Below are 24656 nucleotides of genomic sequence, written 5' to 3'. Positions count from 1 at the left end.
TCACTACAAAAAAGTATATATTTTTTCTTCTTTTTATTTTCGAATATCTCTTGTTATAAAAAACAGCTTAAAAGTTGAGATTCCATTAAAATAAAAAGTGTATTTTCTACGAGAAAGGATGACAAAGTGCAAATGTGAAGAACACAGATCAAAGGAAATAACACAATGATTGACATATAATAAATCTAACTAATAAAAAAACAACTGTATGAACTTGCCTGCTTGAAACCTTGGCTCCTCCAGGGGTTTTAGTAATGTTTTTGGTGTAAGGGTGGTATTTTAAAACTGCTACATAAATCATGATTTTACATAACTATACTTAAATTATTATATATATTTTTAAAATAAATTTAAGGGAATGGTTTTTAAGTATATATATTACTTTCCATGTTCATGTAAACTAAAAAAAAAAAAATTTTTTCATGAAAAAGTTTTATTTCAAGAGACTGTTGCCAAATTCAAGCTGATTTTACTCCGTAACACGATGTAACAGTTTTTTGTCTTTTAATACTTACCAGACAATGACTCGTTTGATTAAGGAAATGTCATTTGAACTTTACAGTTATTCAATCTTTTTAAGGATACTCTGAAAACGGATGTTAATAGACGGCTCGGCCCTGCCTCTCACCCTGAGTTGCTGGGAACCTTTTTTTTAATATTCTTAAAAATAAACCAGAACATGAGTGGTTTCTCACTTCAGCTTTGGTATCAGGCTGTGAATCTTCATGGATCATAATCAAAGTAAGTTTTTGTTATAGTTTTGTCTATAAATAATAGGTTTGTTATCTTTTTTACTCACTTTTTGTCCTCAATTTCTTTTTGTTTTATTTGACTCACTTTGTTCATACATTCATGAAGCAGACTTTAAAAAAGGATTATAGCTGCTTCATAATCAATATTATCAGTACGTTCTGCTTGTCCGTTCTTGTTTATAAGTAGCTTGTTAAGTAGATTAAAATAACCGGGTGTGGATTTATTGAAGGGAAACAGAAAAAAAATGTTCTTTTTTCTCGTAGTTGAAGAAAACAACACAGGAAGACTCTCGGTGATCAACATTTATTCGTTCTCTGCTGTAACATTGATGTTTATCTGCATGAATTCTTTATACTTGACAAACACTATTGACTCGTGGTAAAATATAGATTTACATGATGTGATATATACACATATAGACATGTTCCCAGATGCATACACATGTGAAAAAAACCTGTTGTTCCATAAATAGGCAGTGATTGTCGTAGACCACAGACCTCAGACTACACGGCGGGAAATCAACAACGGACTCTAGGAAGTTAGCTTAGCTTAGCTCATAAGTAGAGTAACGTGTCGTATTTGCTGACAAACAATAGAAAATATAACCTCTTGTTATGTTTTTTGTGGGGGTTATTAAGGCAAAAGAACTTTAAGGGATGGTTCACCTAAAAGTAACCCAATTTCTATACTTTTTTAAATGAAATTTCCGAATTTACTTTGAACTATATCTTTAAGTTTGTTAAGCCCAAAGCTGTTTTTTTTATCTGCCATGAAACTCTATTGTCTTTTGACCAAACTTTGTCGGTACATCTGTAGTATCATGCGTTCATAGAAACCTGAAAAATATTTAGCGAAAAGAGTTTGTTCGACCTATATTTGTTTTTGTTTTTAGACTTACTGTAAAAAAAAAAGTAGGTGGATACAATAAAAGAAACCTTGAAAATAAAAAACAAATACTTTTTTGGTTCAAAGGACTACAAATGGAATTTTAAAAGTTTAACAAAGTTGTTCCTTTACTCCTTAAGCAACAAAAATCTTAATACAAATTGGCAAGTTCAGGCTAAGACATTAACAATCAAGTAGCGAGCTATAGCAAAAGTTGTTGAAATTTTTGTTTTAAAGACACACTAAATAAAGAAAGAAAAGTGGGGTAATGCATTTTAAGAAACTTTTTTTTGGGGGGGGGCTTGTTTTAAGGACTACAAAGAGAATTTATCGAAGTTCTTTTCTTAGCGACAAAAATAATGACACAAATTGGCAGGTTCAGGTTAAGACATTAACAATCAAATTCAGAGCTGTACTTCTCTGTGTACTTGCACAGAAAGAAGTAGAATTTTTTGTTTTAAAGATGCACATTGTTTTTTATTTTTTTTTACGCTTTTTGTTTTGAGGACTACAAAGACAATTTCACACAGTTGACAAAGGTTTTTTGTCAACAATAAAGCGACAATAAAATCAAGACATTAACAACTCCAAGCTAAAATTGTTTTTTTTTGTTTTTTTTTAAAGACGCTGTGAAGAGATACATTTTTATGTAAAAAATAATCGGAGAACGCATTTAAAGGCGCAGCAAACATCGAGACAAATCGCCGGTCTTCGTTTATCTCTTTAAATTTGCGGATTATTGTGTATTTCAAGGGAACATCTGTTCTAGCCGTGTAGTCGGAGGTCTTTGTTACATGGTTTTAAAAAAAAAACTCTTCACTCTGCTGGCAGTGCAGGCTGATTGCTACATATAGCCACTGATATAACTCTACAATGTCCAGTCCACCAAGACAGTCTCTGACCCCCATCATGGTTTCTACTGTTCCACACAGTTCCATCCTGGCGTGTCCTCTGCTCCTGAATCCTCCCCCCAACAAAAAAAAAAAGAAAAATCGGGCTAATTCCCGAGCTTGAAGTGGAACAATCACATGTTGCCATGGACTGACAGATACAGTAAAGTGTGTCACAAGAAATACAGCTATGACTAAAGCGGTGGGGAAGGGAAACAACGCCGCCTTTCTCTGCCGTCGCCACGCTCAGTTTGGCCGATTTGAACGGGGAAAAACACTGGCTGTGTTCGATGAAGGTAATCGGGAGGATTAAAAAACGGACGGTCTGTGTCGTTGCGTGTCCGGCACCGACGTGAATCAACATTAGAGAAATATGACGCGTATAATATATCGGATACAAGAATAATGTTTCGAAAAACAAGCGATCCAGGTCGTGGTTATTCACTTTGGAAAGCGTCGACATCATGGTTCCTCATCGTGGTCCGCGTGTAGATGATGATGATAAGTCTGGTGAGTAAGCGGCAAAAAATAGCTTGTTCGGAAGGTGGAAAAAGAAAAAAAAAAGGTTCCGCTGGCTTTGAAATCCAAACAGTTCCCGCTTTTTTTTTTTGGTGTGTGTGTGTGTGTGTGTGTGGTCGAGGCTTTCAACAGAACTGGTAGTTGTTGGTCTTCATTAGCGGCTGCTCCTCTTCCTCGTGGTCACAAGACGGGTCACATGGGCCTTCGCAACACTTGGGCTCGTCACATTCTTCACCCTCCCCGACCTGCTCCTGCACATTCTGGTAGATGGGCTGTTGAGAAGAAGATTTGAAAATTAAAAGTCACTTTTTTTTTAACCTCACTGCAGCGTAATGAGTGACAAGGTAGATCTACTCAAGTAAAAAATGTGCAGATTGCATTAACTTTCACATTTTTCTACACTTTTTTTTGCCTTGGAACTCACCGTGTCCGGTTCCATCTCGTCCCCCAGTTGTCTCTGGATCATCTGGCTGATCTTGCTGAACGTCGGCCGCTCCGTGGGCTCCAGGTTCCAGCACATCTTCATGATGGCGTAGCTGGGATAAAAAAACGAAACAAAAAACAAGACGCCTTATAAATGAGCAGCTTCTGGGGCCATGTTTGTGAAGCGATGGTTGTTTCATGAGCCTCTCGAGCGGCCGTGGAGAAGCGGTTACCACGGTCCGCGATCATGTGGCTAACAGGCAGAACCGAGGCCTGACTCACAAACCCATCGGGGCCCTTGAGTCCAACTCTGTTCCCCTCATTTCCACAGCTCAAGTCAGACTGGATGGTGTGACCACCGAGACCAATCGAGTCTGGAGAAGACGATCAATATTTCTGATATCAATCGCTTCATAGTCTTGGACAAAATCATAAGGTTTAAGTTCACCAGGCTAGCAAGCGCTAACAAGCTAATTTATTGTGATTCGAAATTCACAAAAACATTTTAATAAATGTGACTTTGTCCTATCAAGTTTATACAGCTGTAAAAACTTAAATGCTAATTTAGCCAAAGTGTTTTTGCAACAAAAATGCTCTTGTAGCTTTAGCGCTTATACAGCTAAACGTTTATTGCAACTAAAGTACTTTTTAGCCAAACCTAAATAAATGACTATTTACTTGATGATAGGATATTTAAGATTAGCAGCAAGATACAGTACAAACAAGAATACATTTCTCATGTACTGCAAAATAATATGTAATATTCAGAACGGATTAGCATTTGTCGCACATGTAGCATAAGATTTAGCATAGACACACAGAATGCTAATACAGCTAAGTTTTCAAAGAGGCAAAATGCTAACGCACCTAAATGTTTTAGACAAGAAAAAAACAATGTAGCTAAAGCAGTAGCTAAATCCAGCTAAAATGCTAGCATAAGTTATTTCACAGATAACATTTTAGTGCCAAAGTTAATAGTTGGAAAGCTTGTATAGTGATCATCTGTGTCGAACTTACTAATACAAAGTAAACATTTTAAACACGATCCATTTTAGCTTAATAGAAAATTAAATAAAGTTACCCAGTTAGCTAACTGGGAATTGAACCAGCTAAAAGACGTTCACTGCCAACATTCTAATAGCCAAAATACTAATAATAAAATATAAAATGCTAACAAGGGAAAAAATAGTTTCAGAGCTAAACAGATAATGTAACAAAAATACTTTCAGAACAAAAATGCTAATGTGATTGAAATACTTTCTCGGCTAAAATACTTTCATATCCAGAATAAATACATACACAACTACAGTGTTAAAAAAACAAAATACTTTCACAGCTAAAATTCTAAAAGTCAAAATACTTACACAGCTACAGTGTTAAAAAACAAAATACTTACACAGCTACAGTGTTAAAAAACAAAATACTTACACAGCTACAGTGTTAAAAAACAAAATACTTACACAGCTACAGTGTTAAAAAACAAAATATTTTCACAGCTACAGTGTTGAAAAACAAAATACTTACACAGCTACAAGGTTAAAAAACGAAATACTTTCACAGCTACAGTTTTAAAAAACAAAATACTTACACAGCTACAGTGTTAAAAAACGAAATACTTTCACAGCTACAAGGTTAAAAAACGAAATACTTTCACAGCTACAGTTTTAAAAAATAAAATACTTTCACAGCTACAGTTTTAAAAAAGAAAATACTTACACAGCTACAGTGTTAAAAAACGAAATACTTTCACAGCTACAGTTTTAAAAAAGAAAATACTTTCACAGCTACAGTGTTAAAAAAGAAAATACTTTCACAGCTACAGTGTTAAAAAAACGAAATACTTTTCCAGCTACAGTGTTAAAAAACGAAATACTTTCCCAGCTACAGTGTTAAAAAACAAAATACTTTCCCAGCTACAGTGTTAAAAAAAGAAAATACTTACAAAGCTACAGTGTTAAAAAACAAAATACTTTCACAGCTACAGTTTTAAAAAAGGAAATACTTACACAGCTACAGTGTTAAAAAACAAAATACTTTCCCAGCTGCAGTGTTAAAAAACAAAATACTTACACAGCTACAGTTTTAAAAAAGGAAATACTTTCACAGCTACAGTGTTAAAAAACAAAATACTTTCCCAGCTGCAGTGTTAAAAAAATAAATACTTTCACAGCTACAGTTTAAAAAAATAAAAAATACTTACAGTTAAAGTCTTCGTTGCTCAAACCTAATTTCTATTCAGATATTTGTTTTCTCATTCATAGAACTCACATCTCAGGTGGAGCGAAGTCTGGCTGGGACATCTGGTATCCACGTTTGACCATCTTGTAGAACCTGGAGTCCACAGCCATGCTGGGGTAAGGACTCTTGCCTGGAGGACCAGATGGTGTAACTAAATATACCACTAGGAAGAACGTTTGTGTTGATTCTCTTCCTCACCCAGAGAAAATATCTCCCACAGAAGGATGCCGTACGACCAGACATCGCTCTGCACGGTGTAAACACATTCGAAGATACTCTCCGGAGCCATCCACTTGACTGGAAGACGAGCCTGGGACAACAAGGAGCGTTAGCTGCTATTGTTTCCAGTATATATTTGGATGAACTCCTCACGTTTCCTTTCACCACGTAGTTGGAGTCGTTCATGATGTCTCGTGCGAGGCCGAAGTCGCAAATCTTGGCCACTCGGTGGTCAGTAAGCAGGACGTTTCTCGCGGCGACGTCTCTGTGAATACACTAGACACAGACGAACGTTTAAACATTTAAATCATTTCCTTTATTTTCAACAATGATACAGAGACTTCCAATAACAGTGAGACTAAGGATAACGGCTCCAATACACAATTCCTCTCATCGATGCTTCAATAAAAGATGGATGTTACAGAAAGAGCTGTATGGAGGTGTTTGGATGTTTTTAAGTGTCTTTTTGGACGAGTAGAACATTTAAATTTTGGGTGAGCTCTCCCTTTAAGACAGACGGGTAAGGTCCGATCAAAACTAATCAAAGCAATAATGTTGAAAAATATTTTGTATTTATTCATTAATAGTTGAATTATCTCATCGGATATTCTTCTGCTTATTCGGGTTCGGGTCGCGGGGGCAGCAGCTTCAACAGGCTGAATGTTGTTTTGTTTTAGGACTTCATTAAAATAAGAATTTCTTTCAGTCATTTAAAATAAGTGTAAGTAAATTGTCTTTAAAAAATCATATTATTTACACGTTATGTCCAACATAACAATTTAAAATACACCGACTTGTTGCCTCAGACTTCGATTGAAGTCTGTTTCATTGAAAGACCCTGATGCCATCACAGTATATAATCAAATTTAACTCACTCCACTGGCTTTACTGACCATTTCGTAATGTGTTTAATGAATGCCCTGCTGGTAAAATCCATTCCTAGACGTCCCATAATTCCACGATGAAGCTCTAACAGCAGTTGCCAAAGTTTTAAATCCGATTTGTGCTCGGCTCAGCCAGTCCCAGAAAATTGACTTAAACTGTGATTGGGTTTTGTATTTTTAGTTAGTAACTCTAAATATACTTTTTGAGTAGTTTTTTCTTTTTTGTCCATCTGTGTTTTTTATGTGTAAATTCTTTGAAATAAGGTTACTTCATAAAATTTACTGTTTTGTCTTTAGTTATCTTATTAACAGTATATTGAGAATTTAAAATAAAATAAAATAAAATGATCAATGAATTAATCAATTGAATTACGTTTGCTAATTTATTCTGGATTTTTTATTTATGTTTTCTCTCAAACTATGCTTTTTGTCTTTGTCAGTTTGTTCCTTGATACAATAATAGCCTTTTATAACCTTTATGAATTTAGAGATCCGCCTTGAAACTTGAGTTTTAATTTTTTTAACTTCCAAAGACCATATTTTCACGAAGAATGTGGATGGTTTGACCTTTTGGTCAAGCCTTACGCTCTACTCACATTCTTGGCCGCCAGGAAGTCGAGTCCTTGCGCGACTTGAAGAGAAAACCTCAGCAAGTCATCAATTTCCAGCTGCCATTCAGCAGCCTCTTCACATGACGCTGCACCAGAGACCAAATGTGAGCAAATATTTGAATAAAACCAGGTCATTTTTAAAACTTCTTACCTTGTGGGTTTTCCTGACCGGAAGTTTGACACGGTCTCATCTCTAAGTAGCTGCTCGAGGAAGTGCTAGAAATCCCGCTGTCACTGTCGAAACAAAAGAGAACGGCTATGTTTTATTTATTTTATCATCTGTCAGCCGGTGGAGGGTTGTGTAGTCACTGAAATACCTTCGGATAAATAGTTTCTTCTGGCAGATGTTCTTGTAGTCGCTGGAGCTCTCCATGATCTCTGGCATGTTCATCACGAAGTTCACAAACGTCTCCGCCTTGTGGCGTAGAAAGTTGAGCAGATCGCCGAGGCTGCAGTACTCTGTGATCACTAGCACCGGTCCTGACCGGAGGAAAAAGTCGATTACAAACCAACGTTGTTGGCGTCATGACCGGAGATGTCCTATACCTCCATAGGTGCAGGCTCCCAGTAGGTTGACGATGTTCGAATGGTGCCCAAGGTGACTCAGGATCTTTAACTCTGACATCAGAGCCTCTCTCTCGTCTGAGTGGGCGCTGGCTGTAGAAGTCATTTAAATAAACATTTTTGGGTTGTTTCTTTTACAAGTTACTCTTAAGTTACCTTTTAGCATTTTCACAGCAACACGCATGACATTGTCCTGCTCTCCCAGACCATAGGCTGTGGCCTCAACCACCTTCCCAAAAGCTCCAGCACCAAGAATCTTCCCTGATGGCAAGATCGACATCAGCACAATATTTCTGAAATTCGGGGGGTTCAGTTTCGTCGCTAACCTAGCCTCAGTTTGTCTCTGGGGAACTCCCACTTCTCGTTGTATGGAAGTTGGGTTGGGTCAATGAAAGTGTAGTTATTTCCATCCCGGGCCTCGATGATCTTCCAGCGAATCTCATATCTAGGTTTCTGCGTGATGCGGTTAGGTTGAGCGTATGGAAGGAGGCAGCAATCGTATGTCTTACACTTTGTTGAGTGTGTCTTACCTGTTTGTATTTGTAAAACAAAACCACCAGCAGCATCAAGAGAATGGCCAGAATTCCTGCCGCTGCCGTCAAGGTGGAGGTAAAGAGTTTGTCTGGAGTTGCAGAGAGAGAGGCGTCAGTTTTTAGGGTTTAAACTTAACAAAAAATAACATATGATGTCTTACCGGAAACTTCCATAGCGAAGGTGTCGCTGCTGACACCGGCGAGGTTGAAGGCTACACACTCCACCGTCATTCTCCGGTTCGAGGGACCCACGGTGAGGACACTCTCCACCTCCACCGCGCCATACTCTTCTCGCTGGACCTCCACCGTGGGGGCCTGGAGAGGAATAGCCATCTGCTTCCCTGTGGTGTTTTCATTGCACCTGCCTCAATACAATACAGGCATCATTAGCTCAGGAAAGATCAACATATCTGAATCAACTGAGCTGCTAAATGGTACTGGTACCGGTAGCAAAACAGTGTAGTTTCAATGTCAATTTAAATAGTACTCCTTACTAAGAATATGCACAATTTGCCTATGAGGCAAATTACTTTTCTCTTTCTGGTGAAAATACAAGCAGACTAAAAGAACTATCCCTTTGAGTGTCTTAGATATATGTAACTTGGGACTTGGTGACAAGGCAACAGTTCTTCGAGGAGGTTTCTTTAGAGGAGGACATTTGGCTTCTCAGGAGATGGACGTGAAACCTACGTTGGCCGTATTCCGAAGCACTGGTACCAGATGATTCTGGGAGCCGGGTAGCCGAAGGAGGTGCAGGTCAAAGTGGTGACATTTTCCCACCTAACCACTGCCACGGGTCTCTCTGACGAAGAGATTTAAATTCAAGACGGAAACTTAACAGGCGGCCTTAAATGCGTTTACTTACGATACATTTGAACTTGGAAGGTTATCGAGGCGTTGGCCTTGTAACTGCGGGCGTAGAAAGTGTACTGGCCTTGTTCTTGAGTGTTCATTCTCTTCAACTGCAGCGACGCGTGGTATCTGAAGGAGACGGATAGATGTGTATTTTTTATCTTCTTCTTGATAGTATGACCAGAGTGTTTTAAAACGGCCGATCACCTGTTGTTGTATCGGATGAATTTGTGCTCCTGTGTGGAAGTGTTGGGCGGTGTCGGGGTGTGCCATCTGTGCTCTATTATATGTGGGTAAGCCTCTATGAGGACACTTAGCTCCAGATCTTCGCCGTCGTTCACCTCCACTGACAGACCCTTGTGAGCCAGTTTTGGAGACAACTGTGGCAAAAGTCGGATGTAGGGCTCATCTATCCGGGGGAATCCGGTGTTAGTTTTTGTTCATTTCAAATTTATCTTCTTCCGCTGTGACTCACCAACCACTAGGATGTAGGTCGTTGAGCTGTTGACCCCTGCTTCGTTGGTGCCCACACAAGAGATGTTCCCTGTGTCCGTGAGAGCCACTGCTGGAATGGTGAAGATGCTTTCGATGTCCAAGCGATTCTCCCCACTGGAGCGAACTCTTTCTTCTATCCGCGGCTTCTGCGTATTCACAAGACAAAGCAGAATAATAATGATAATTGAACGCCTTGCAATCGTTGAAGCCAATGTTTCAACACGCACCGATTTGGTTGTGTATTTCCAGGTCACGTTGTAGTTGAAGTTGGGGTTGTGTGTAGTGCAGCGAATCTTGAGCTCCTCGCCAACAATGCGGATGTATTCATCGGTCTCCAAGAAGACGTAGGGAGGAAATCGAAGCTCTGCAGCAGAGACGGAACAGTGAGTAGATTATATCAGGAGTTAGTCTCGCTCGAGCGTTCTTACTTTGTATAACGTTGATGGTAAAGGCACGCGATGTTCTCTCGACCCCGTTGACTTTGGCGGTGCACACATAATCGGCGTTGAAACTAGGGTGGAGACTGTGGATCAGAATGCCACGGTGTCGATACACAGTGAAATTCAATCCCGGGGGCACTGTGGTGCCATTGTCCATCCGAAGACTTAAGTCTGTAGCCGAAGGGTCGGTCAAGAGGCACGGCAGCAGGTACACTTCGCCCTCCTTTTTGACGACCCGCAGGGATGTACTGCTGGTCGAAAACACCCGATGGGGATCTGGTAGAGGAAAGTGAGAAGTCATAAGGGTTTTTATATTTTTAACAAACAAGTAAACTCACCTTTCACATAAACATGTACCGTGGAGAAAAGGTTCTGGTGCTGTGTACCCGGGGAGTAGACGCACTTGTATGTTCCGGTGAATTCCGCAGACGGGCGTTCCACCCTGATGGTCCTCACGCTCCCGTGTCCCCTGGAGATGTAGCGTCTGTGTTTGTTCAGCCTGGTCTGCCAGTTGACAGGCCCGTCACCTTCGCATTTCAGATCCAGGGGCGCTCCGGGTCTGACCACCACCTCCGGACTCGCCAACAGCCTGTTGTTGAACTTGATCACAGGACGCCTCCATTCCACTGAGAGGATGACGTGAAGACTGTATTTAGTAAAACTCAAGACCATTGATTTGCAGTTGTTGTAATGCAAATAAACGGCAGAAACTAGAAATTGGCAAAGTAAGGCAGAATTTCTCTGTATTCTGACAGCACTCAAAACTGATGTTTGATTCAAATTTGAGTCATATTTCAACCCTAAAGATAACTTCCAGCCTCTTAAATGACATTTTTTTTAATAAAGCACCTTTCAAATGTATCGCAATGTATTGTGCATACCTTTCTTTCTTTTTCATATTGAGAATTGTAAAATAAATTGTAAATATCCTGACAAATTATATATATTATATCTTATATTATCATTAATTCTTTTAGATTTTTTTGATGGACATAGTTTGGCTTTATGGGCCTTAAAGTACTACATAATGTGGCCCCATCATAAAAAGCAACTGCTGATTCCTGATTTAGACGACCATGACCATGGTGACAGAGAGCCATCATTAAAGTTTTTCAACAACAACTCTGGATTGGTTGCAGATATTTTTTAAAAATCATGTCCTGGGGCATCCCAACCGTTTATCTTCAGTGTTCTACTTATGCAGACAACAAAAGTCGTGGCATGCTAGCTGATAATTCAACCCGTCTGTTGAGTAAAGAGTTTTTGAATTTAGCTTTTTGTCAACAAAAGTTACTTTTCACACTACTTTTCGAGATAAAGAATACTCAGAGGAACAAGACATCAAGTGCTTCTCTGAGTCAACATTTTACTATCAACGATTTCAAACGCCCCCAATAGCACTTCTTAAAATACTCCGGCAGAGCGGACAGAATCGATTTGGACAAAATCGAACCAAACAACAGAGGCCTTCATGTGCTTGAATGCAAATACAGAAAATCGAAATTTGATGCTACTTGTGTCAGTTGTGCAGGAAAACAAGGGAGTAAAAAACATCCCATGATGCTGCGGCTAATCCTCACAATTACTAATGTCCAAGTCAAGTTCCCACCAAAACACTTACGTAAACAAGTTAAAAAGGGTCTTGTGATAAATATTTAACCCTTTTTTCCCTTTTTATTTTCATTAATATATTAAATACATGAATAATATATATATATATATATATATATATATATGTATGTACTTAAAGAAGTTAAAATAAAAACATTGACATGACTTGTAATGATTAAATAAATGAATACAATTCAAATATTGAGTAATTATTAGAGTATTATTGGGTCATGGTAAAACACGTGTAGATAGTAATATTAAAAAAAAATCAGAATCAGATTTTTTGGAGGATTTAAAATAAATGATCATGTCAATGTTTTTTGAGTTATGTTGGCAACTGCTTCTAGATTTAAAAAAGGGTGAAATAAAATAAATAAATAAAAAGTTTCACTAAATACTCAAGTAGAATTTACAAACTTTTTTCACATTTATGTTGAAACAGAATTAAGAAATAATTGATATAAATATTATAATAAAACTTAATAAACCCATTCATTTAAATATATCTATCAACTTGCTTTGTGGTTATAACCATTACAGAAAAAAAATCTATATATTGTGTGCCTTTCATCCTGTGTAGCTGGGACAAGAAAGGAATATTCAAAGTCAAGACGTCTCCAACCTGACGCAGCAGAGGCGACGATGCCCAGCAGCAGTGTGAAGTGAGCCTGCATCCTCCGTGTTCCCCTTTAAACCGTCTTCTGATCTGCTCGCACACAGTTGAGGAGGAACTTCACCAACTATTTATCTTCTTCACTCCATTCTTCAACGACCAACAACACAACAAGTGGACTCACCTCTCAAGAGAGGAAAAACTTCCTCGGGTCTGATGTCTGCAGCATCCAGAGCTGACTCACCAGTCCGCTCTTCCCTCTGTCGCTTCTCTTTTCTGCTTGTTTACAGTCGCTCCGGACACAGAAGTCACACTGAAAAATCTTTCCAGCAGCAAGTGGGCTGTGGGTTGGGGGGGAGCCGGTGGTGGGAGGACCATCTTGCTTAACTAATTAATGAATCCAGTGTCAATTTGCTAAATAAAGGCCCGATTCTCCTCAGACAAGCGTGGAGGAGGAGAGACGAATCATCTCCGCTGCTGCTCCACCAGCCTCAATCATGCTTAAACCTCAAATTCACTTCTCACATGACACACAAAAGATTCATTATCCCTCTCGTCCTTTATAATCCAAGTTTATTTATCATCATTTATCACAATAACGGACATTAAAAAATACATTGTACAGATGAGCTTTGGTACCATAGCTTGACATACAGTGATTTTTGTGCTACAGAATATAAAAAAGGTCTATTTTGTGTACAATTTGATGCGAGGTTAAAGGCACAATACAAGTGTGAATATTTTTTTTTTTAGAAAGCTGCAATACAAACAAAAAGTCAACAAAAAATAAGGGCTCTCAAGATGAGTCTATGGCAGTGATGAGCTGTTATATGTATATTCTCAACATAATTCTATACAATAAGAGTCATCGTAACAGTCGTCATGGTCTAGGATCGACATCTATTTTAAAGTGCAAATCTCGTATAAAACTAAACATCGTCTAGTGTTCGGATAAAGGACGGAAATAGCCGACACTGCTAACATCGTAAAAAATAAAAAATATAAACAGTGCAGGTGGAATTAAAAGGGTTCAGTCACATTATTTCTATGTTGAACTGGAGAGTCCAGCCATCATCGTCATCATCATCATCATCATCATCGTCATCATCATCATCATCATCATCGTCATCATCATCATCATCATCATCATCATCATCATCATCGTCATCATCATCATCATCATCATCATCATGTCTGTACCAAGTTCATATCCCATGAGTCTAGTGGAGGTTGCTACATTTAACTTCAGTTCCCTTTTTTTTCCTGCATTTCCCCCAAAAGAGTGTCTACAGGAAGCTGTCTTCCACGTCCGGCGTCCCGCCGCAGCCCAGCAGGGCGTCGCTCTCGCTGGTCTGCTCCAGGCGGTCTTCTTCTGGAAGGGTCTCCGCCGTGTCCTGCGACGTGGAGTCGGTCTCCTCCTCCGTGGAGCTGAAAGAAAGAAGGCCTGTGTGGTCAGGGTCCGCGTCCTCACTTTAGTCACCCATGCACAGTCCTGACTGTACTTTACAGTCTGTAAATAACAGCACATGAACTTAGAATTCACGCTAAATAAATCATAAATATGGATGCTATCTGCAATTCTTTTTTTTCTACGTTTACTTTAGTCACAAGCAATATAAGATGAGTTCATTATGCACGGCTGTATTTCATGCTCTTGAAACGGTTCACTTCGTAAAATTTCCGACAATCGAGTTAATGTTCCATTGAAAACTTAATTTAAGTTAATACTATTTCTTTTTTGTTTCATGTGTCCTCAAATGCCCCCAATAAATGGCGGCAAATGCACTTTTCAACCTGTGTCGAAAGTGCTGAACAGAATTTTAAAAAAGTTTATTTTTATTTAACTTGATAGTTCGAGTCAAATACATCTTGATAATTACAGACAGGATACTTCTGTCTATTCTTTAGATTTATTTTATTTTATTTTTTGGGCAAAAAAATCGCTCTTTTCACGTATTACGTGAATCGAAAGTGCTTGTAAGCCAAAATGAATGAATAGTTCTTGTCGTTTATATTTATTCCGGGTTCCGAGTGTGGATCAGGTTCTGGAATTCCTCACTCGGTCAGATTCAAGGGGCGTCTTTTCAACGTTTTAAAAGGGAAGATAAGATCTTTATCTAAGCACCGCCCCTCCGAGGACCCGTCTGCTGCTTCCAGGCAAGTTACAAGGGATCAAGTCTGAGCAATATTTTTGGAGCGTCCTGAGGAGGATGTTGAGAAAAGATGTAAACAAAAAGAAGAGGCACGACATAAAGTTTTCGTCGTTGGGCAGACACTGCCTCCAGGTGGACAGAAGAAGATGTGACACACCCTGGAAGTGTCAGGTTGTTCCTCTGAGGAACTCATTCATTTGCTTTAGAAATTTGTTTATGTTTGTTTGAAATAAAAACTGTGCTACAGTGATAATTCAGATTTCACTCATTTTCTACTCGCCCTCATGTCGACTAATGGTTGAGACTAATCTGTTTGTTTTTAGAGTTATAGACAAAAATGTTTGTTCATTTTAATGTAGCGACAGGAGCTCAGTTGTCTTCATCTTCATCATCAACACGAGAAACTGTTCAGGAAAGAAGTCTATTTTTAAAGTTTTTTTTCGCAGAAGCTACAAGACCATCAGCGTAAATCTTGCGCTTGTAAGTTTATAAAATAAAACAGACGTTATTAAGTTTTTTAACAGTTACAGATGAGCAGTATGGAGGTGTTTGGATGTTTTTAAGTGTCTTTTTGGACGAAGATGAAGACGAAGACAACTGAGCCCCTGTCGCTACATTAAAATGAACAAACATTTTTGTCTATAACTCTAAAAAGGAACAGATTACTCTTAAAATAATCCCAACCCTTAGTTGACATTAGGGTGAGAAGAAAATTAGTGAAATTTAAATGTTTGGGTGAACTATCACTTTAATACAGTATGTCAATATAAAAAAATATATTCATGCAAACAAACAAGGCATGTTTTAAAGGTGGGAAATAAAGGTACAAACAAAAGTAGTCAAAAAGAGTCACAGACCGGAATTCAATTTGACAACCTGGAGAGAAAATACTAATTTTTAAGTCATAGAATGACATGTTTGTGTGATACTGGCTGAGTAATATTGCGGTCTCTAAGCACCTTAAAAAACCAACACATTTTTGTTCCAGTTGGTGTTTTGGTAAGCTTCGAATTCCTATGGACGTAGCTCTTTAAAAATCAAGATGTCATATTAGCAAAAAAGAGCTTTTGTTTTTAGCTCCACATCTGGATCCGTGGGTGAGAAACAGCTGGACAAGCAGCAAACACACCATTAAAATCCCTCCTCACCTTTCCGGGCTCTCTGACTGGACGTCCTCTGGTTTGGGGTCTGGGATGGGGATGATGTAGTCGTTGTAGGGTGTCACGACTTCCTGTGTGCCAGCTTCCGGAACGAACCCTCCCTGGTGTTGGCTGTAGGTGACCGGGCTGAAAGACTGGACGCCCGTTGGACCGGCAGGGTTTGGGAACATTGGGGAGAATCGAGGTTTGGTCCGAGCGACGGCAAGGTGGTCGCTCTGGAAGAAGTTTTCGTTGACCTGGTTGTATTTCTGTTGAAGGAAGGTTATAGTTTCATGAGTTGAATACAGTAGATTTTCTGCCAGTTTATGAAAGTTCAAGACTCCCATATTTATGTAACAATTTCGGCCGTCGAACCTCGAGTTTCACTTGAGCTACCTTTTTGTATCCTTCTGTCAGCAGGTTCCCAACACTGTCGACCAAAAAGCAGAACTCGGGCCTCTTCTCAAACTTCTCATCCCAGCACTTCTTCATGATCTCGTAGCTGAAACCAAATGATTCAACTTCATTTAGAGTCCGAGCGAAAAGAGACCCTGCAGGTAAGTTTCGGCACTCACACTTCGTCAGATGCATGGGCTGGCTTGGACATCCGGTAGCCTCTTTTCAGAGCGCTGTAGAACAGCTCGTTCATGGGAAGGTCGGGGTACGGGGTTCCTCCTGAAAATAAGGCGTGTAGGAAAATATGAATTCACCGATATTCAACAGGACTTTATCTATTTAGTTTTTTGCTTTCTAGTCACTCCTGGTCACTAGATAGCAGAGGTTATTACATACTTGTGTATGTAACAATTACATCCTGGCAATGACTGAGGACGAGAGGATACATTCAACTCCCAAGCTGATGTTTGTTTCATTTGTTTAGAAATCAAAATATGTCCAGTCACTATTCATGTGGTATGTAAATTCTGCAACACCAGAGTCAAGTATCGACAATACTACAAATATATCCTCGTTCTTACAGTATTGCAAAATACGCATTGTCGTCCGTGTATCATAATACGCACTGTACACACAGATTCATTCCAATAACACACCTTCTGAAAATGGCCCGGAGAACCTCAGCTCAGACAGACGATCTGACCCACTTAGTGACTCAGTACCACAAGACTCTTCCAAAAGCACTCAGCATTGATTAAGAATGCTGTATCAGAATTTGCTGTTATTTCCCAGAAGAATAACACTGGCTGTTTTTTTTTAATCCACAGTCGTGCACTTATAACGTTGTTCTGACCTCGATCTGGAGGAAACATGGAAAGACAAATGTCCCGTTTTCTCCAACAGAGGCTGTATTGTGACCACTGTTGAATCCACATATGCGATGAACCCTCCCTTGTCTTCATGCTGCCTTCAGAATACCATGGGAGGACAGATCATTACAAACTAAAAAGCCCACAATTCCCTGAGCTTGGAAATGTGGATTTCTAAAGCTTGACTGTGTCTAATAGGATTTCAATCTCATATGAGCGTTCAAACAAAACTAGAGAGCTCTGTGATCTGTCACAGAGTCTGAGATCTAGCTGCCAGTAAGTTACTCAACCAGAGCGGGAACATGACTTTTCGGCTTCAATCGACTCACCCAAAGTGAAAATCTCCCAAAGTAGGATGCCGAAGGACCAGACATCGCTCAGGGTCGTGTACAAGTTATGAAAAATACTCTCTGGAGCCATCCACTTCAGCGGAAGGAATGTCTGAAAAAACAAAGTTAAGCTAAGTACTGGGACACGAGTGACAACAAAAAATGTCAGACACATAACACCTTTCAAAACAGAGAAGCCTTTTTTCTTTACTTCTTCATGAATCTCTGGCTGGACCTCACAAAATGTTAAATTAAAATACAAGCTTAATTACATTATGCTGTCATATTTTGTAGTGATGGTCCGATGAAGCTTCAAGATGCAGTGTCATTATTCTCAGAGTCCACTAGATGGCGATCCCTGCACTATTTTCCTCTGTTTTGAACAACTGTTCTAATGAAACGTCACATCATTTTTAAACGGATGGCGCCACCTACTGACCTCTATACATCATGACACTGCTTCACGAAACTTCATTAACGCATCATTAATATTTTGCCAAGTCATTTAGTAATGAAAAATTTGCCTTTTAAGAGGTTTATTTCTCATCCTTCCCGTTAAAGTTTTCCACAACAACTTTCTAGTTCCTATTTAAGATGGATGTTGTTTGGGTTTTATCCAATAACAGTAGTTTTGAAACTGTGTCTGTGCTCAAATCATCAGAATTTTATTGCCAGTGTAGTAAACACATCATAGACATTTTGTAGTGTCAGTACAGAATAAAACTATGAAATAAAATAACACACAAAACAAATAATTCTTCGACCTCTATGGAAAACATATTGTACACAAATGTAGTATTCTTTTATTCTTACCACTCACTAGCACTATTTCCAAAAACATTTCAAAAGTACTTTGCATGTGTATCTATTATTTTATATTATAGTCTCGTGGCTACTGTTTATGTCAGAACTAGAAACATTATTGTGACGAAATACCATTCGCTGACCCACGTAATAACCACGTTAGGATCTTTAATTCTTACTTCCTTTTTCTAATAAATTGATAATGGACAATCCCTCTTCTGTTTCCACCTTGACTTCATTCATTAATGGGATATATTAACCTAATTTCTTCTTTTATACTTTGAACTGATGTCTGAGGCTCCATTATTAATATTATTGTTATGTATCATCTAAGTTTACAGGAAGTTAATCATTTGGTGGATGATTTTTACAAAGAAGAAAGTAACATTTATAAAGAAAAGAAAATATTTATCACATTCAAATTCATGAGAAAAATCATTTCTATTCTATGAAAGTGAAGATTCCTGATGAATAATGGACTCACGCTGCCTTTGGAGATGTAGTTGGAGTCATGCATGATGTCTCGGGCCAGACCGAAATCACAAATCTTCACCAGCTTGCCTTCACAAATCAACACATTCCTGGCAGCCAGGTCACGGTGAACACACTGAATAAATCAGCAAAAATGTTAGTGACGTCAAAGGCGGTTACAAGCACTTGTTTTCTTCCACGTCCTACATTTTTGGAGGCGAGGAACTCCATCCCCTTGGCCACCTGGTAGCTGAACCCCAGAAGGTCTTCGTAGGTGAGGGTTGAAGAGTCACTGATGGCCAGTTCTGAGTTTCCAACTAAGGGAAGAGTTGAGAATTAATATTGTTTTGTTCTCGGATCATTTTGTGTGATTCTTCTTTCATTAAAACCAACGGAATTCCCGTGATTAACAATGATTGTTGTAGAAAGTAGAAAATCCGTTATTTCCAAAGTTTTGAGTTGCATCGTTTCCCTTCTCCCACAGGAAGTAAAGGGAAAACTCATCTTTAAATCCATTATCCATGATTTGACAACAGTTTCATCATTTAGTAAAACGTATACACCCTTCCCTCCCCTGATGTGGCCCTTTTACAACCGAACAACTAAACACTATTTCTTGTCAACATCTTGGTATTTTTAGATCTTACAATTATGCACAGACTGTCATGTGTCACGCATTTTCCAAACTCATGTGTGGCAAACCTCATTACTCATTGTGCCAAAGGTTTTTTAAAAATAAAGCAGCTCTTTGGTTCGCCTCACAACACGCGATGTGGTGTCACTCCTTCAATCTCAAATACACACAAAGGTACCTTTCCACCTTTCAAGGAATGTGTTCTCTTTCCATGTTTTGTGGTGCGCTCTAAATCAAAGTTGAATTTCATTTCGAGATAAACGAGTTAAACGCTCTTGACGGCCGTAAAAATAACATGATTTTTGTCTTTGACACGTTTCAAGGTTTTAACACAAGAAATGTGATTCTAAGGGAAGGGTTGCCAGACTGGAGCCAAAATCCTTAAGTCGTCCATATCATGGGCCAAAAAAAGAAAGTATTTAACTTAACTAATTTAATTGCGATATTCTTGGAGGTCTCTGTGTTTGCCGTTCCTTTATCAAACACTCATCAAGCTCTCACCTTGGATTTTACATGATTTACAAAAATTATATATATATACATCTTTAATAAGATGATTCTTAAACCCTGACTTAAGGACGATAAATTATAAATAAATACACAAATGTTTATATATATATATAATTTATCCATATCTAAAGGTAAACATAAATGTGTGAATAAAAATCTAAAAGTTCCAAATAAATAAATAAATTCTGATTTTACGTTGTTTTTTCTGTGTATATATTCATTTATTTATTTATAATACTACAACAGTGGTTGTTGCGTGGGTTTACTCTGGGCACTCCGAAACATACAGAGGTTGATTGGGAACTTCTGTAGGTATGAGTGTGTTTGTGAACGGTTGTGTGTCTTGACCGGCTGTCCAGGGTGTCCCTCGCTTCTCGTCTGAAGAAACTGGGATAGGCTCCAGCCGCCCCCCCCCCCCCCCTGAACCCATAAGGGATTAAGCGGCATAGAAAATGAATTAAACTAATGAATGTTTAAATGTATAAATAGATATTATCTAATGGTTTAAATAAATACATGAATAAATGTGTGAATAAATATCCCAAACTTCCAAATAAATAAATAACTTATTTTATGTGCTTTTTTGTGTGTATAATAACAAGTTTTTATTTATTTAAAATGCTGCATTAATCTGATTCTCAAGTATCACCTTGTTCCTGGTAGAGGTCCTGCTGGTAGCTGGATTCATACGGAGATGGTTGAATGTCGGCGTACTTGATGGTGTCCACGTGCTCCTGCATGGGGACGTAGAGGGACGGCTCGTCCTTACTCATGTCCATGTACCCGCCGTCGCTCTCGCTGCCGAAAGACACGTAGCTGAAGAAAAATGCAGTTTTTAATATAAATAATTATAAATACAACATATATATGTATATATTTTTTCTAAAAAGGTCTCACCCTTTTCTCTGGCTGAGTGGAGTGCTCCCTCTGGAGATCAAGCCATCGCTGTCTTGGTTCTTCTCAGCATACTGCAAGAAGGTGTGCTTGTTCCTGTGCAGGTAGTCCACCAGGTCGCCATAGCGACAATACTCAGTAACCAGGTATAGAGGACCTAAGAAAAAAAAAAGATAAATTACATATAGTTTTGAACTCAATTTGGTGTTGATCCTGGTCACTGGTGTATTTAAAAAAAGAAAATCTAATTTGAGAAATGATTTATTTTTATTAGCATTAAAGACATTTATCATCTAAGATAAAGGCTTCTGTAGATCACCATAAAATACCAAATTTGCTCCAGTGTTGAAGAAGAAAACAATTTATCTGTGCTCTGTCTGTGAATAATTGAGCATTTAAGAGGCGTTTTTTTTTTCTCCATGCATAGCACGACACTCCATTTGTCATCACTTTACAAGTCATTCTCGATTGTTCATTACCGTGTTTGGTACAAGCTCCCAGCAGGTTGACGATGTTGAGGTGAGGACCGAGGTGACTCATGATCTTCAGCTCTGACATGAGGGCCTGAGTTTCACTTCTCCTGGCGGTGGCTGGGAGAAAGTCAAAATATAGACTTCAATACTTCTCGTGTTGTCATTGTTTATTTGTTAAAAAAAAGTCCATTTATTTCCAGAGAGAGTGAAAGTGAAACTTAATGAGCCTTTGAGCAGGAGCTTGAATGAGTCTGGCAGCAGAAATTGTAGATGATATCTTACATTTGAGCATCTTCACAGCGACTTTAGTGCTGGACTGTGAGTGTGTGAGACCGTAAGCCGTCGCCTCCACCACTCGGCCGAAGGCTCCTGAGCCAAGAGTTCGACCTGAAACACAACAGCGGTTCAAAAGGTTGGACTTGAATTAAAAAAAAATTAAAGTTACTTAATTTAGTAAAGGTGCAGAGTGGACTCTAGTGTGACATTACAAATTACCGCTACACACTAGGCAGCTGTTGTAGGTGGGAAACAAACAACCTTAAAAGTCAGAAGCAACCTAAGTAGATCCTTGCTTGTGAAATTAAAACAGGAACATCTCCCACGTAAGACTAATATAATCATGTCGTTGTTTGGTGGGACTTATCGTCCTCTTTAAGTGTCTTCATGGCTAAAGACTAATAATATTACTGAGAAAAAAATGATAATGTTATAATACCCTTTTCACATAAAAAAAAATTATCCTAACTTTTATTTAAATGTCGGTATTTAAGTAGAAAGATGGCAAAATCCAATGTTTTATTCATACAATTGGAAGGTTAGTTAATTATCACCCGAATTTAATTGATCTGATATAGTTGTGTGATGATGCTAATTATATAATCACAAGAACCGTGGTAATTTGACTCAATATTGAGTTATTTTGATGGATTTCGTAACATTTGAAGATAAAAACACTGTAACATTACCTCAACAAATATTACAACCAAAATCTTTTGTTACAAAAAACATACACGATAATTGGTTCTGATCTAAAACTAGCCTAAACAATTGAAATACATCAACACAGATAGAGAGATTTAGCATAAAATAAACCTTTTTTTTCAGTGGTTATCGTGAGGCTGTCATTGTTTTTCAATACACGGATAGAAACCTTTAACAAAATGACTTCTTCTAATATAAACCCATATGAGGTCTCTCACCCAGCACCAGGTTGTCTCTGGACATTTCCCAGGCGAGGTCATAGGGAAGATGGATGGGGTCCACGTAGATGTACTCGTGCCCATCTTGACTCACCGACTCGATCACCTTCCACCTGATCTCGTACCGTGGCTTCTGAATAAAAAAACCCCCCCACAAATTTATGAAAAAAGGATTTGATGAGAAAAATGGATTCTTATAAATTCAAGTGTCTCTCTCTTCGTCTCACCTTCCTCCACACAGCGATGAGGATGATGATGCACATGATGATGATGACCACCAGAGCTAGAACTGCGGCCAACACCGCCACCTGGGAGAAAAGTGCTGCAACAACAACAACAAGGACAGAAGAGATTCATAAACACAACAATTATAGATTAAAAAAATATTATAGATACATAGAAAGAATCAATCAAATGATAAAATAAGTTTTATTTTGTAGTTTTGTTACCAAAATATAAACGTCCAATATGACTATAGTTAAAGAAATAAAGGATAAAAATGATTTAATGGTAATAAATAAATTTAAAAAAATGAACACATACTGCTGGACACAAGCTTGACGTCTCGTTTGTCCACCAGGCCCGCCTGGTTGCTGCTCTGACAGCGGACTGTGACCTGCTGGGGCTTGTGAAAGGTCAAGCGGCTCCACACTAGGCTGGTCTTGCGCGTCTCACTCAGGCTGATGTTGGTCTGGATGCTCAGAACCTCTGGTTCTGGTACCAGCCGGTGCCACACGTCTGAGTGGTTGCTACATCTGCAGTTCAAGGAAGGAGTGAAGAGCAAGTGTTAGGAGGTTCAATCAATGGAATTAAAGATTAAATAACAAAAGTGTTATATGGTTTAGATTAATGAATAATGTAATAAATAAACTTTTTATTCTATTATTAAATACATTTCTTTTAATTTCCACCAATAATTACACAGCACGTATTTGCCTATTACTAAGTTGACTAAGTTGTTCAATAAAGTTATTTTTTTAATTCAATTTTTATTTATATTTATAAAAAGTTCGTGGAACCGTTTAATGATCTTTATTGACTACATAATTGACATTTAATGAGGTATTGATTCAGGGTTAAAGTTGCTGAATAATGCAGAAATAAGGAAACTAAATCGATTTTTACTTTTGAAAATTAAAGTTACATTTTTTTTTTTTAATTTAATACAGATAGATGTTCAGTCGTTCGTGTCTTTGCTATTATAAATAATTTTAAACAGAAAATTAAATTAACGTGTCAGGTGTTGCTGCTCGTGGTGCGTTCAAATGCATTCGGACGTGAAGCAAACGAACAACTAACTGCTTTCATTCGTATTTTCCAGGTAAAAAAACCCCAGTAATGTCCGCGGGTGTTGGGTGTATTCATAAGTATATATTATGGTCGAGTTCCTAAGATAATGCTAACGCATTTATTGACTTTTTATTGTCGTAATAGTCGTCAATATTTAAGTTTAGCGCTGTTAGCTTTGTTAGCTTCCATCATGACAAGTAGTAAAGAATGGAGAATCTGTTTAGACTTCAATAAATATGTTTTTTTTAATAGATAAGGAGTGTGACTTTACGTTATTAACATCTGTGAAATTAATAAGTGTAATAATAAGCGTTTTCTTTATTAAAAAAAACAACTATGTGTTATAAATGTGTATGGATGATGCATTCAATGACCCGAGCTTGATCTCTTTTCCATTCAAAATAAGCAAAAGGTTCGTATAACATTTCTTTCATTATAACTCATATTAAAAATATTTCTTTTTTTTCTGTATCCAGGAACATCATTGGACTTACTTGAGCATGCTGTCACAGCTGTACCACTGGATCTCCGGGGTCGGGACCCCCTCAGCCACACAGGTCACCAAGTGTCTCTTACCAGGTAAGTGATGGTCAGTCAAGTCTTTAATGCGAGAAGGAACTAGACACAAAAGGGTCAAACATTATTCACATATGAAAGAAAATAAACATTTATCTTTTTTAGACTGTACAGTAAGAATCCTGACCTCTGACCTCCAGGTCAAATGTTATTTCTTTGGTATCATCTCCGTTGGAGACGCTGATGGTGTAGAGGCCTCTCTGCTCCGTCCTTACTCGCACCAAAGTCAGAATGCTGACAAACCTGAGCACATATTCATACAGATATTAATATCAGCACACAAAATAAGCAATAGAAAAACGCAGCTTATATATATATATTTTTTTATTAATAACTGATTAACCTGCACTCACAATAGCAAACTAACACAACAATGGTTTTACGTCAAT

General features: G+C 38.3%; 2 protein-coding genes across 2 annotated transcripts in view; both read right to left on the bottom strand.

Moving 5' to 3' along the window:
- Window positions 1-1068: 1068 nt before the first annotated feature.
- csf1ra (colony stimulating factor 1 receptor, a) lies at window positions 1069-12796 on the bottom strand. The gene is made up of 22 exons (XM_087798793.1): window positions 12715-12796; window positions 12540-12623; window positions 10645-10932; window positions 10295-10582; window positions 10094-10230; window positions 9847-10012; window positions 9579-9780; window positions 9385-9500; window positions 9210-9321; window positions 8681-8880; window positions 8517-8608; window positions 8313-8439; window positions 8143-8247; window positions 7969-8079; window positions 7740-7902; window positions 7574-7656; window positions 7408-7508; window positions 6081-6203; window positions 5907-6018; window positions 5739-5838; window positions 3472-3583; window positions 1069-3319 (listed from the first exon to the last, which is right to left on the bottom strand). Exons 2-22 carry the CDS (start codon window positions 12589-12591, stop codon window positions 3173-3175), a joined length of 2937 nt encoding a protein of 978 aa, XP_087654919.1. The 5' UTR covers window positions 12592-12623; window positions 12715-12796; the 3' UTR covers window positions 1069-3172.
- Window positions 12797-13122: 326 nt separating this feature from the next.
- pdgfrb (platelet-derived growth factor receptor, beta polypeptide) overlaps window positions 13123-24656 on the bottom strand; it is a 29040-nt gene continuing 17506 nt past the window's right edge. Inside the window, exons 8-23 of the mRNA XM_087799126.1 lie at window positions 24395-24510; window positions 24186-24309; window positions 22945-23156; window positions 22629-22723; window positions 22402-22534; window positions 21485-21589; window positions 21209-21319; window positions 20733-20886; window positions 20485-20651; window positions 18899-19008; window positions 18705-18827; window positions 17417-17528; window positions 16398-16497; window positions 16219-16324; window positions 15832-16091; window positions 13123-13958 (exon numbers count right to left, since the gene is read on the bottom strand). Coding sequence (XP_087655252.1) covers window positions 13817-13958; window positions 15832-16091; window positions 16219-16324; window positions 16398-16497; window positions 17417-17528; window positions 18705-18827; window positions 18899-19008; window positions 20485-20651; window positions 20733-20886; window positions 21209-21319; window positions 21485-21589; window positions 22402-22534; window positions 22629-22723; window positions 22945-23156; window positions 24186-24309; window positions 24395-24510 — 2170 coding nt within the window. The 3' untranslated portion in view covers window positions 13123-13816. The remainder of the gene's footprint in view (window positions 13959-15831; window positions 16092-16218; window positions 16325-16397; window positions 16498-17416; window positions 17529-18704; window positions 18828-18898; window positions 19009-20484; window positions 20652-20732; window positions 20887-21208; window positions 21320-21484; window positions 21590-22401; window positions 22535-22628; window positions 22724-22944; window positions 23157-24185; window positions 24310-24394; window positions 24511-24656) is intronic.

The sequence above is a fragment of the Callionymus lyra genome, chromosome 9, assembly GCF_982586985.1.
Source record: "Callionymus lyra chromosome 9, fCalLyr1.hap1.1, whole genome shotgun sequence".
Taxonomy (NCBI): Eukaryota; Metazoa; Chordata; class Actinopteri; order Syngnathiformes; family Callionymidae; genus Callionymus; species Callionymus lyra.
The sequence above is the reverse complement of the archived record's forward strand: the minus strand, read 5'-3'. Positions and strand labels throughout refer to the sequence as shown.

Excerpts from the sequence above, each read along its gene's own strand:
- csf1ra (XM_087798793.1), bottom strand. The coding sequence starts at position 12,591 with ATGCAGGCTCACTTCACACTGCTGCTGGGCATCGTCGCCTCTGCTGCG. Across the intron at positions 10,231-10,294 it reads TACCATCAACGTTATACAAA|AGCTTCGATTTCCTCCCTAC; the intron begins GTAAGAACGCTC and ends TCTCTGCTGCAG. Across the intron at positions 9,781-9,846 it reads GACCTACATCCTAGTGGTTG|ATGAGCCCTACATCCGACTT; the intron begins GTGAGTCACAGC and ends TCCCCCGGATAG.